This window comes from Oncorhynchus kisutch, linkage group LG25, assembly GCF_002021735.2.
Source record: "Oncorhynchus kisutch isolate 150728-3 linkage group LG25, Okis_V2, whole genome shotgun sequence".
Classification (NCBI taxonomy): Eukaryota; Metazoa; Chordata; class Actinopteri; order Salmoniformes; family Salmonidae; genus Oncorhynchus; species Oncorhynchus kisutch.
In genome coordinates this window covers 27962582-27976791 of record NC_034198.2, presented here as the reverse complement: position 1 = coordinate 27976791, position 14210 = coordinate 27962582, and the positions used below count along the sequence as shown (strand labels likewise).

The 14210-nt window shown below is 43.4% G+C and overlaps 1 protein-coding gene across 1 annotated transcript in view; it reads right to left on the bottom strand.

The window, feature by feature from the left end:
- LOC109870171 (protein kinase C epsilon type) overlaps positions 1 to 14210 on the bottom strand; it is a 157221-nt gene that overhangs the window by 106330 nt on the left and 36681 nt on the right. Inside the window, exon 2 of the mRNA XM_031804764.1 lies at positions 6253 to 6316. Within this exon, the coding sequence (XP_031660624.1) occupies positions 6253 to 6316 (64 nt within the window). The remainder of the gene's footprint in view (positions 1 to 6252; positions 6317 to 14210) is intronic.

Sequence of the window (14210 nt, the reverse complement as noted above, 5' to 3'; positions counted from 1 at the left end):
ACCTTAGAAAAGTCTACTTTTCACAACAGAGCATGGTATTAGTGTTTTCTTGCAGTGAGTACAGGAGTGGGCACAAATCATGCATCACAAAAATCTGTCTGCACTTATAAAAATACAGTTTCCTTTTATATCACTCTAAAACTTTACACACCTATACTTACTACCTGACTGCCTTTGACTTGTGCTCTCTCCCTGTGTGTGTGTGTGTGTGTGTGTGTGTGTGTGTGTGTGTGTGTGTGTGTGTGTGTGTGTGTGTGTGTGTGTGTGTGTGTGTGTGTGTGTGTGTGTGTGTGTGTGTGTGTGTGTGTGTGTGTGTAAGGGCCTGTTGATGCAGACCAGTACTGACGGGAGGCAGCCAGTGAGTCCCATCACAGATGCCTGCCAGCTCCTTTTGTACAAAACAAGCCGCTCACACTCCTTTCTTTCTCTCTCCTCTTTTGTTCTTCCCTCAGCGAGTTGGGCATACTCTCAACATGGTTGACAGGGGATCTGCCTGTACTCTGCCTTTCTTCACTAACACTTCTCCAACTTGATGCTTTGTCCTTAAGCAGAGCTTTGACCCCCCACAGCCACAATCTGAACGAACAACACAGTTACCACACCGCTGTAACTCATGTTTGTGTGTCAGAACTCTGTGTTGAACGAACAACACAGTTACCACACCGCTGTAACTCATGTTTGTGTGTCAGAACTCTGTGTTGAACGAACAACACAGTTACCACACCGCTGTAACTCATGTTTGTGTGTCAGAACTCTGTGTTGAACGAACAACACAGTTACCACACCGCTGTAACTCATGTTTGTGTGTCAGAACTCTGTGTTGAACGAACAACACAGTTACCACACCGCTGTAACTCATGTTTGTGTGTCAGAACTCTGTGTTGAACGAACAACACAGTTACCACACCGCTGTAACTCATGTTTGTGTGTCAGAACTCTGTGTTGAACGAACAACACAGTTACCACACCGCTGTAACTCATGTTTGTGTGTCAGAACTCTGTGTTGAACGAACAACACAGTTACCACACCGCTGTAACTCATGTTTGTGTGTCAGAACTCTGTGTTCCTACATGTCTTTAACCCGCCTGAATCTAGCTAGCGTCAGGATTATGTGTTCTACATGTCTTTAACCCGCCTGAATCTAGCTAGCGTCAGGATTATGTGTTCTACATGTCTTTAACCCGTCTGAATCTAGCTAGCGTCAGGATTATGTGTTCTACATGTCTTTAACCCGTCTGAATCTAGCTAGCGTCAGGATTATGTGTTCTACATGTCTTTAACCCGCCTGAATCTAGCTAGCGTCAGGATTATGTGTTCTACATATTGATCCCTGTATTGATTATGGACTTGACACAGGTCATCAACGTAGCGATTGAGTGCAACACGAGTAGTGGGAGAGGGAGACACTGGTTAGAAGAGAGAAGAGTTCTTGTGGGGTAAATGAGAGGTCACACACGCAAACACTGACACAGACACACACTCTAACATGCGTGCACACACATTTACACATACAGTACACATTATGAGCACAGTGCTCTTATCCATCCTTCCCAATTAAATTACTTTTATCCAAAGCATCAGGCATAGTAAAACGACTTCTCTGATAACTAGAATCCCTATGTGTGTACAATTGTATAATTCATGAATATGTAAAGATACACCGAAAGAGAGAATCCTACAGCCGAAAGCTACAGTCAGGGTTATAATGCATGAATTAACAACCATCTGTAGCCAGAGGCAGAGGAAAGCACTCCCCTTGCTCTCTACACGACCCTGTTTTACACACCCTCTGTCTTATAATACAGGTACTGAAGACACAACCCTGTTTTACACACCCTCTGTCTTATAATACAGGTGCTGAAGACACAACCCTGTTTTACACACCCTCTGTCTTATAATACAGGTGCTGAAGACACAACCCTGTTTTACACACCCTCTGTCTTATAATACAGGTGCTGAAGACACTACCCTGTTTTACACACCCTCTGTCTTATAATACAGGTGCTGAAGACACTATCCTGTTTTACACACCCTCTGTCTTATAATACAGGTGCTGAAGTCACCACCCTGTTTTACACACCCTCTGTCTTATAATACAGGTGCTGAAGACACTATCCTGTTTTACACACCCTCTGTCTTATAATACAGGTGCTGAAGTCACCACCCTGTTTTACACACCCTCTGTCTTATAATACAGGTGCTGAAGACACTACCCTTGCTCTGACCTACCTAGCTAGGAAAGGACATGAGTGTCTCTTACTATCAAAGCAAATCAGCTTTTTACAACAATTCATGTACATTTGAATATGTACAGCTAATTCACTCACAGACTTAAACCTAACCCTATCCGTCTCAGCAAGAGCTTTGAAATGTACGGGCGTGATACACTTATTCATGATAACGGTATTGAAATAATCAGAGTACTTAAAATAGTTGATGATGAATCTCAGTGTATATTATTATTGTTGTTCTTCACCCCAGACAGGGGTGTCCAATGACTCGCTCACACTAGCAAGTCACAGGAAATGCTAAATGTCCATTTCCTGATGTAACAATGATAAGGGAGCTTGAAACTCTGACTCACGTACACTTCTCTCATGGCCATAGTCGCATTACGGAGAGATAGAATGAGAGAGAGAGAAAGACTAGAGAAGAAAGGAGCAAGAACCAAATGAAAGAATTGAAGCATCACTGAGAAATAGGTGAGTGTGACGTACTGTGACAGAGCACAACCACCCCCGTGTTTGAGTGACACATCAGTGACATGTTGAGTGATCCAGCCACCCTAAATAAGGGGGTGAGAGAATGACAAGAGAAAGAGACAGATGAGAGGGACTTCTCCTTTTAGTGGCTCTAATCAGCATCCAGGAAAAGGAGAGGATGGAGGGAAGAACTTGAGAGAGAGAATTTACAGATCTCATTTTGAATGGGAGCAGGCAAACCAATCAGAGATTGGTCAGTGCTAGCCAATCCAGTCACCCTTTGCCTTGATGACTTTGCGCCCTCTTGCATTCTCTCAACCAGCTTCATGAGGAATGCTTTTCCAACAGTCTTGAAGGAGTTCCCACATATGCTGAGCACTTGTTGGCTGCTTTTCCTTCACTCCGCGGTCCAAGTCATTCCAAACCATCTCAATTGGGTTGAGTTCGGAAGATTGTGGAGGCCAGGTCATCTGATGCAGCATTCCATCACTCTCCTTCTTGGTCAAATAGCCCTTACACATTCTGGAGGTGTGTTGGGTAATTGTCCTGCTGAAAAACAAATGATGGTCCCACTAAGCGCAAACCAGATGGGATGGTGTATCGCTGCAGAATGCTGTGGTAGCCATGCTGGTTAAGTACGCCTTGAATTGTAAATAAATCAGTAACAGTGTCACCAGCAAAACATTTGTTGTACATTTAAAACATTTTTTTATGTAACTAGGCAAGTCAGTTAAGAACAAATTCTTATTTACAATGACGGCCTACCCCGGCCAAACCTGGACAACGCTGGGCCAATTGTGCGCCACCCTATGGGACTCCCAATCACAGCCGGATGTGATACAGCCTAATTTTGAACCAGGGACTGTAGTGACGCCTCTTGCACTGAGATGCAGTGACTTAGACTCGGGAGCAAAGCACCCCCACACCCTCACACCTCCTCCTCCATGCTTTACGGTGGGAACCACACATGCGGAAATCTGTCATTTGGACTCAACAGACCAAAGGACAGATTTCCACCGGTCTAATGTCCATTGCTCGTGTTTCTTGGCCCAAGCAAGTCTCTTCTTATTATTGGTGTCCTTTAGTAGTGGTTTCTTTGCAGCCATTAGGCCATGAAGGCCTGATTCCTGCAGTCTCCTCTGAACAGTTGATGTTGAGATGTGTCTGTTACTTGAACTCTGTGAAGCATTTATTTGGGCTGCAGTCTGAGGCTGGTAACTCTAATTAACTTATCCTTGACAGCAGAGGTAACTCTGGGTCGTCCTTTCCTGTGGCGTTCCTCATGAGAGCCAGTTTCATCATAGCGCTTGATGGTTTTTGCGACTGCACTTGAATAAACATTAAAAGTTCTTTCCGGATTGACTGACCTTCAGGTCTTAAAGTAATGATGGACTGTCGTTTCTCTTTGCTTATTTGAGCTGTTCTTGTCATAATATGGACTTGGTCTTTTACCAAATAGGGCTATCTTCTGTATACCACCCCTAGCTTGTCACAATACAACTGATTGGCTCAAATGGATTAAGAAGGTTAAGAAATTCCACAAATTAACTTTTAACAAGGCACACCTGTTAATTGAAATGCATTCCAGGTGACTACCTCATGAAGCTGGTTGAGACAATGCCAAGAGTGTGCAAAGCTGTCATCAAGGCAAAGGGTGGCTACTTTGAAGAATCTCAAATATAAATATATATTTTGAATTGTTTAACACTTTTTTTGGTTACTACATGATTCCATATGTGTTATTTCATGGTTTTGATGTCTTCACTATTATTCTACAATGTAGAGAATAGTCAAAATAATGAGTAGGTGTGTCCAAACCTTTGACTGGTACTGTATTCCTAGCACACAATGACTACTTTACATCAAACTTGTAACTCCACAAACTTGTTGGATGCATTTGCAGTTTGTTTTGGTTGTGTTTCAGATTATGTTGTGCCCAATAGAAATGAATGGTAAATAATGTATTGTGTCATTTTTAAATAATAATATATTTTTTATGGTAAATAATATGTTTCTGAACACTTCTAAATTAATGTGGATGCTACCATGACTACAGATGATCATGAATAAATCATAAATTAGAATACGTGAGAAAGTTAGAGGGAAAAATATCATACCAAAAATGCTAACATCACCTGTAATTGGTAAAGGTTAGCATGTCTAGCAAGGTCACAGAACAGCGCAAACTGGCCCTAACCAGAATAGAAAGAGGAGTGGGAGGCCCCGGTGCACAACTGATCAAGAGGACAAGTACATTGGAGAGTCACATGTCCGCAACTGGCAGCTTCATTAAAAAGTACCCGCAAAACACCAGTCTCAACATCAACAGTAAAGAGGCGACTCCGAGATGCTGGCCTTATCTCAAACTGGCCATTCAAAATAAAAGATTAAGATGGGCAAAAGAACACAGACACTGGACAGAGGAACTAGAAGGCCAGCATCCCGGAGTTGCCTCTTCACTATTGACATTGAGACTGGTGTTTTGCAGGTACTGTTTAATGAACTGCCAGCTGAGGACTTGTGAGGTGTCTGTTTCTCAAACTAGACATTCTACTGTACTTTTCCTCTTGCTCAGTTGTGCACCGGGGCCTCCCACTCCTCTTTCTATTCTCGTTAGAGCCCGTCTGCGCTGTTGTGTGAAGGGAGTAGTACACAGCGTTGTACCAGATCTTAAGTTTCTTGGCAATTTCTCGCATGGAATAGCCTTCATTTCTCAGAACAAGACTAGACTGACTAGTTTCAGAAGAAAGTTATTTGTTTCTGGCCATTTTGAGCCTGTAATCGAAACCACAAATGCTGATGCTCCAGATACTCAACTAGTCTAAAGAAGACCAGTTGTATTGCTTCTTTAATCAGGACAACAGTTTTCAGCTGTGCTAACATAATTGCAAAAGGGTTTTCTAATGATCAATTAGCCTTTTAAAATTATAAACCTGTAGTAGCTAACACAACGTGCCTCTGTACACCTATGTAGATTTTCCAAAAAAAATCTGCCGTTTCCAGCTACAATAGTCATATCCAACATTAACAATATTTCCACTGTATTTCTGATCAAATTTATGTTATTTCAATGGACAATTTTTTTTTACCTTTCTTTCAAAAACCAGGACATTTCTAAGTGACCCCAAACTTTTGAATGGTAGTGTAGGTCCAACCACGTAACTTTTGACGACTTTAAAACAGTATAAGCGAATTTGTCTAAACACCTTCAAATGGGGGGGACGAGATACATAAAGTGCTTTTATGTCTAAATAGAAAGTGACATTCTGTACTGTCACCTCATATTAAACGTTGGATCTCAAATCCAAAATGCTGGAATATTATTCAAACGTTTAGCTTCACTGTCCAAATAAACACACTGTATACTGACTGTATACAATGTAACATCTGGCACAACACTCTAATAATGCACTTTCAAGGGAGAGTTTGTCAGTCGTGGGATAAGTAGAAATTGGGCATGTGGCCATACGTTTGGGCAAGCTGTGCCTCAGTGTAAACTAGTCAGATCCACTCATCGCTGATACTATATCAGCACAGCTCACAACTTACCTTCACTAGACGATCCAGACAGGTCCATGATGACGTACACCCTCCCCTCAGGCTCCAAGTCAATCTGGGAGAGAAGAACAAAACAGAACAAACTGTCAGCTTTCATACTGGAGTAGAAACACTGAATATGAAGTATAGTATGGTATAGAAACATGAAACCATTTCAGTGTTTGTAGAAAATTACGTAGTGTAAAGCAATGTCTCACTCGTCCCCCCCCACCACACACACACACCGTTCTCTCTGAGGGTACTGACACTGCTACAGTAATGGCTAATATTCAGTATGGCCAAAGAGGAAGAGCTGAAGAGAGAGGGTTCACTCCCATCAAAATCTGTCCACATGATAAGTGATAAGCAGACCGATAAGCAGACTGATAAGCAGACTGATAAGCAGACTGATAGGCAGACAACCTGCCTTCCCGCCATTGGGAAAACGACTCCCATTGTTAGGGCGGAAACAAGACCATCTCGTCATTACAGTATCTCTGGTATGGCTCTCAGGAGCTAGTGTGTGTGTGTGTGTGTGTGTGTGTGTGTGTGTGTGTGTGTGTGTGTGTGTGTGCAGTACTACAATGTGCATGCCCTTGGGTTGCTGAATACTGCAGTGTTTATATACTAAGACCAGGAAGAGTCCTGAGTGTGTTACATTGTAGCTTTGTGGACGGTATACATCCGTTCACCCATGGCCCTCTCCAAACCATACCCCCCACCCACACACACTCTCGCCCATCGATTGCCAAGACTGAGCTCAAGTCTCTGGGGGCTCTACTGGGCATAAGCAGATGAGATTGAGTTATGGTGTGTGTGTGTGTGTGTGTGTGTGTGTGTGTGTGTGTGTGTGTGTGTGTGTGTGTGTGTGTGTGTTAGCTCATCTCATAAGAGAGAGTGGGCAGGGATCGCGGCGGCTGGGGCTCAGAGAGTTTCTACCGGCAGCAGCCGCCCACGGCCCATCCATAATCCCCTTCTGCACAGTGCACAAAGACACACACACACAGACTGCACCCAGCAATTTCCTCATCTGGTCCTGTTTTGAGCACACACATTGCTGAGAATTGGTGCAATCTCCACCGCAGAGAGGACGTGGGCTTGGGCTATATACGAGGTGAAGGAGGGGGCGCTACAGTGACAAAATCCATCATTCTACCATAATGCATTCTAAAGTGGGATATGGCAACATTTGCAGGTGTCAGAACTAGGCTGCAGCTATAGGTGGCTTTCACAGATTATATGCTACAATTATATAGATATTGCAGTCTTCCCTAGCCACCCTAACACAATACAACACTCTAGCCTTCCTTCATCTCTCTCTCTTTCAGGTGCCCCAGATCCATCCATCAAACCCACAGCCAGCCCAGTAAATACAGCCCTTCTAGGGTACAGCAGTGCAGTACAGGACCCCCCCCCCCCCCCCCCCCCCCCCCCCCCGCAGCCTGGGGTAAAGTGCAGAACGAATAGGGCCCACACATGTGAGGTGTTGACTGCCTTGCAATCTCTCTCCCTCCCTCTCCCTCCCTCCCTGGTAACCTGAGAAAGGTTCCGTGCCCCGGTGTAGTCGTCTGGAAGATGTGCAGTGTAAACAGACAAAAGGGAGAGAAAGACAGAGGAAGAGAAAGACGGAAGAAGAGAGACAGAGAGAGGGTGGAGTAGGCCTCTTCCCCAGCCTGCATGTTGGAACAATAGTCTTCCAGCAGTAGGTTAGACAATACATTCGTCTGTATTTGAGGCCACAGAAACACATAGAAATAGAACATATAGATAATAGATAGATCTCTACACTCTTAGAAAAAAAAGTTATATCTAGAACCTAAAAGAAGAACCGTTTGAAGAAACCTGTTTGTTTCCAGGTAGTGGTTTATTGGTTTTTGGGATCCCTATTAACTTTTGCCAAAACAGCAGGTATTCTTCCTGGGGTCCACAAAAAACATTAAACATGACAAGAAGAACCCTTTAGGTTCCAGATAGAACTTTTTGGAGTTCCATGTAGAACCATTTCCATAGAGGGTTTTACATGGAACCCAAGAGTTCTACCTGGAATCATAAAGGGTTCTACCTGGACAGCCAAAGAACCCTTTCAGGACCCTTTTTGCTAAGAGTGTACTACAGATGGATAGCCAAGAACAGGATGTCGGGCACTTTGTAGATCAGTGCTCTTGAAGTGCATTCTGTAGAATGCAGACTGTGAGAGGGACAAGTATCCTATTCTTACTGCATAGTGCCTCCCCTCTCAGTGCTGTTGAGAAGGCCTCTGAGTGCTGCTCAGAAGATGATGTTGTTGTCCGGACGGAGTAGAGACAGAGCCATGGTGGAGTGGCGACATGTTTGTTATCCCGCCATGCGACCCCAGACTCCCCCCACCCCTGCCTCCTTTCCTGTGAGGTCACAGGCCTCCATTCATCAACAGCCTTCTGGGCACGCTCAGTCTCACAGGTGCAGTGGCCACTAAATATAGACGCCAGCTAAGGAAGGAAAGGCTGAGTGTGTGTGTGAGAGAGAGAGAGAGAGAGAGAGAGAGAGAGAGAGAGAGAGAGAGAGAGAGAGAGAGAGAGAGAGAGAGAGAGAGAGAGAGTTTATGTGTGTCGTGTCCTGTGTATCTGAGTGGGTTCCAGAGAGAAAGCCAAATAGATGAGGATGTGTGTTGTGTATTTATATTTGTGTGGACTTGAACTGTATAGAACCACATCTTTATTCAGCAACAACAGTGCTTTACCACTATAGAGTGCTTTAGGCAAGAACAGTACATCATCTATTTTCATACTGAATATATGTGTTTAAGTTGCAGTATATTACATCAGTAGATACACAGACTACACACACTCTACAAGGTGTCGAAAGTATTCCACAGGGATGCTGGCCCATGTTGACTCCAATGCTTCCCACAGTTGTGTCAAGTTGGCTGGATGTCCTTTGGGTGGTGGAACATTCTTGGTACACACAGGAAACTGTTGAGTGTGAAAAACCAGCAGCGTAGCAGTTCTTGACACAAACTGGTGGCCTGGGACCTACTACCCCGTTTTGTCTTGACAATTCACCCTCTGAATGGCACATGTAAACAATCCATGTCTCAATTGTCTCAAGACTTAAAAACCCTTCTTTAACCTGTCTCCTCCCCTTAATCTTCATACTCCCGAGTGGCGCCGTGGTCTAAGGCACTGTATTGCAGTGCTAAAGGTGTCACTACAGACCCTGGTTTGTTCACAGTCTGTGTCACAACCAGCTGTGATCAGGAGTCCCATAGGGAGGCGCACAACTGGCCCAGCGTCATCCAGGTAGGCCGTCATTGTAAATAAGAATTTGTTCTTAAACTGACTTGCAGAAAGACTGTTTAGCTAGGTACAACAGAGTGAATCAGAAGACATTGCTTCTCATTCTAGTGCCGTGACCAATACACTCAGAATGCTTTGAATATCTTTGATTACTCATCCTATATATCAACCTCTTCAGGTGCAGCAGCACTCCTATACTCCTCGTAATGTGATGGCATCCCATGGGACACACAGTGGTTGAACGTTTCCACGTAATTTAAATTAAATTACTCTCAACCAACGTGGAATAGATGCTGAATTTACGTCTTTGCCCAATGGGATTACATGTAGCCAGGGTGGGGTAGGAGAGGAGATGGCTAGGGGACCAGGAAATCAAATATATTTTTACTAAACTTTTTAAATAAATTAAAGCAGTGTTTTTTAATCCTGGTCCTGGGGACCTAAAGGGGTGCAAATTTTTGTTTTTTCCCTAGCACTACACAGCTGAGTTTTAATGATCAACTCATCATCAAGCTCTGATGATTTGAATCAGGTGTGTAGTGCTAGGGCAAAAACAAAAATGTGCACGCACCCCTTGGGGTCCCCAGGACCAGGACTGAAAACCACTGAATTAAACAGTTCATACCTTTTTTTGTATAATCTTACTTGTTTGTGTGATCAGAATACTTCAAAAACAAGTCTTGGAATTGAAATAGTAGGGGATATATAGAAAATCAGAAACAGATATACTGAGAGAGATGAGATTCTTCTATAGTCATATTCAGCTTGTCAGTTGCTTTGTCTTTTCTGCCAGTACCCATATGAACAGACACTGACATGTTAGTGAGTGCTTTGTGTGCTGTACTCTAAACACAAGACACATTCATCCCCATTCAATGTCTCCTTCCACCAAGGTCATAGCTTTGTGGTTTTATATCAGTTTGAAGATTTTTATTTGAAATTCAGTTTAGTTTCAGTTCGTTTTCTGATCTGATTTACACATTTTTTATCTAGCTTACATTTCATGGTTCTTATATTATTTCATTTCAGTTTTAGTTTTTGTGTTTGGGACACAAGTAGCCATATATGTGTTGTTAAGTGGTTTTTTATGTCCCTTCTTCATTTCACTTCATCTCAATATCTGCAACATATCTGCAAGAGTACAGAACCACACACATGCACCAGAAAATTAAACTGTATAGTTTAAATGTCCAATCCAGCTGTTTTTATCTCAATATCAAATCATTTCTGGGTAACAATTAAGTACCTTACTGTGATTGTTTTCAATTAAAATGGTTTAAAAAAAATCAAAATAGCTTCGTAGCAAAGAGCAATTTGTCAAGCAAGAATTTTGCTGGGACTGTCTGGGAGTGGTCTGAGTGAGGAGGGGAAAAAGGAAAATGAGCTGTTATTGGCAGAGAGGTTTGGAACTCTATTTTTTATTTGTATACTTAAGCAATACGGAACAAGGGGGTGTGGTATATGACCAATATACCATGGCTAAGGGCTGTTCTCTTCAAAATGGCATTATCATCACTTTCACAATTTCACAGTGTTATTCCAACCTCATAGTGTGGAAATATATATAAAATACAAGCTTTAATTTAATTTCTGTAGCTTTCGCTTCATCCGGCTCCCTCACTCTCCTTCTCACTGTGCCTCTATGTCAGTTAGTGCTGCAAAAACTATCATGTCTTATGACCCTAGCAGTGTGTGTGGGTGCTCATATCTGTCTTGTTTCACACATGTACAGTCGGAGGTTTACATACACTTAGGTTGGAGTCATTAAAACTCGTTTTTCAACCACTCCACAAACTATAGTTTTGGCAAGTCGATTAAGACATCTACTTCAAACATTTGTTAACAGACAAATTATTTCACTTATAATTCACTGTATCACAATTCCAGTGGGTCAGAAGTTTACATACACTAAGTTGACTGCCTTTAAACAGCTTGGAAAATTCCAGAAAATTATGTCATGGCTTTAGAAGCTTCTAATTGACATCATTTGAGTCAATTGGGGGTGTACCTGTGGATGTATTTCAAGGCCTTCCTTCAAACTCAGTGCCTCTTTGCTTGACATCATGGGGAAATCAAATGAAATCAGCAAAGACCTCAGAAAAAAATGGTAGACCTCCACAAGTCTGGTTCATCCTTGGGAGCAATTTCCAAATGCCTGAAGGTGCCACGTTCATCTGTACAAACAATAGTACGTAAGTATAAACACCATGGGACCACGCAGCCGTCATACCGCTCAGGAAGAAGACGCGTTCTGTCTCCTAGAGATTAACGTACTTTGGTGCGAAAAGTGCAAATCAATCCCAGAACAACAGCAAAGGACCTTGTGAAGATGCTGGAGGAAACAGGTACAAAAGTATCTATATCCACAGTAAAACGAGTCCTATATTGACATAACCTGGAGGCCACTCAGCAAGGAAGAAGCCACTGCTCCAAAACCGCCATAAAAAGGCCAGACTACGGTTTGCAACTGCACATGGGGACAAAGATCATCCTTTTTGGAGAAATGCCCTCTGGTCTGATGAAACAAAAATAGAACCGTTTGGCCATAATGACCATCGTTATATTTGGAGGAAAAAGGGGTGGCTTGCAAGCCGAAGAACACCATCCCAACTGTGAAGCACGGGGGTGGCAGCATCATGGTGTGGGGGTGCTTTGCTGCAGGAGGGACTGGTGCACTTCACAAAATAAATGGTATCATGAGGATGGAAAATTATGTGAATATATTGAAGCAACATCTCAAGACATCAGACAGGAAGTTAAAGCTTGGTCGCAAATGGGTCTTCCAAATGGACAATGACCCCAAGCATACTTCCAAAGTTCAGGCAAAATGGGTTAAGGACAACAAAGCCAAGGTATTGGAGTGGCCATCACAAAGCCCTGACCTCAATCCTATAGAAAATGTGTGGGCAGAACTGGAGGAGGCCTACAAACCTGACTCAGTTACACCAGCTCTGTCAGGAAGAATGGGCCAAAATTCCCCCAACTTATTGTGGGAAGCTTGTGGAAGGCTACCCAAGTTAAACAATTTAAAGGCAATGCTACCAAATACAAATTGAGTGTATGTAAACTTCTGACGAACTGGAAATGTGATGAAAGAAATAAAAGCTGAAATAAATCATTATGTCTACTATTATTCTGACATTTCACATTCTTAAAATAAAGTGGTGATCCTAACTGACCTAAAACAGGGAATCTTTACTTGGATTAAATGTCAGGAATTGTGAAAAACGTAGTTTAAATGTATTTGGCTGAGGTGTATGTAAACTTCCGACTTCAAATGTACAAGTGTGTATTATATGTATTATATTTTTACATATCCCAGCTCCCCCTCAGACACCCTCGGAGTGTGGGGTCACGGCCAGGGTCAGCCATGATCAACGGCGAGCCTGGAGAAGTTATGGTTAAGTGCCTTGCTCAAGGGCACATTGACAGCTTTTCACCTTGTTGGCTCTGGGATTCGAACTAGTGACATTTCGGTTACTGGCCCAACACTAACTGCTAGGCTACCTGTCGCCCTATACACACACACACATTCTCCCTCCCTCCCTTGTCGGGGAGGCTGTTTTGTGAAAACACCTTGGGCTGAATGGCGTCTGTTAAAAGATGTTGACATATTTTCAGCAATCAACCATCAAACCCTGACCTGACTGGTTTCATGCCTCTCCCTTGCATCTTTCATCAGAGACCTCTTATCTTCTCGCCTGTTCCTTACTTCCCGCAATGTCCAACGACACCCTCCATCCCTCGCAATAAAGGAGCGATAAAGAGACACACGACTCCGTGTCTGTGGAAAAGCTCTTCAACTTTGCACCCCCCACCACCCTCATCTGTCTGTGTGTGTGTGTGTGTGTGTGTGTGTGTCTATGCGCAGTGTTGAGTCTTCAGAGGCTGTGGTACGTCGCCCAAAAATAAAGGCCTTTGAGCACTCCTGCCTTCTTGTTTGAGTCTGCCTAGATGGGGATTGGCTCTGGCAGTGGAGTATCTCTGAGTCTGTCTAAATGAGGATTGGCTCTGGCAGTGGAGTATCTCTGAGTCTGTCTAAATGAGGACTGGCTCTGGCAGTGGAGTATCTCTGAGTCTGTCTAAATGAGGACTGGCTCTGGCAGTGGAGTATCTCTGAGTATGTCTAAATGAGGATTGGCTCTGGCAGTGGAGTATCTCTGAGTCTGTCTAAATGAGGATTGGCTCTGGCAGTGGAGTATCTCTGAGTCTGTCTAAATGAGGATTGTCTCTGACAGTGGAGTATCTCTGAGTCTGTCTAAATGAGGATTGGCTCTGGCAGTGGAGTATCTCTGAGTCTGTCTAAATGAGGATTGTCTCTGACAGTGGAGTATCTCTGAGTCTGTCTAAATGAGGATTGGCTCTGGCAGTGGAGTATCTCTGAGTCTGTCTAAATGAGGATTGTCTCTGACAGTGGAGTATCTCTGAGTCTGTCTAAATGAGGATTGGCTCTGGCAGTGAAGTATCTCTCCTTCCTGATAAAGTGAAAGCACATGACAGTGCTGTTCTCTATGGCTCTGGCCCACCCAACACCGTGCTAGAGAGGGGATAGTATTCTGAGGAGAATATCCACTACTGCGCACACACACACACACACACACACACACACACACACACACACACACACACACACACACACACACACACACACACACACACACACACACACACACACACACACACACACAGTATTTG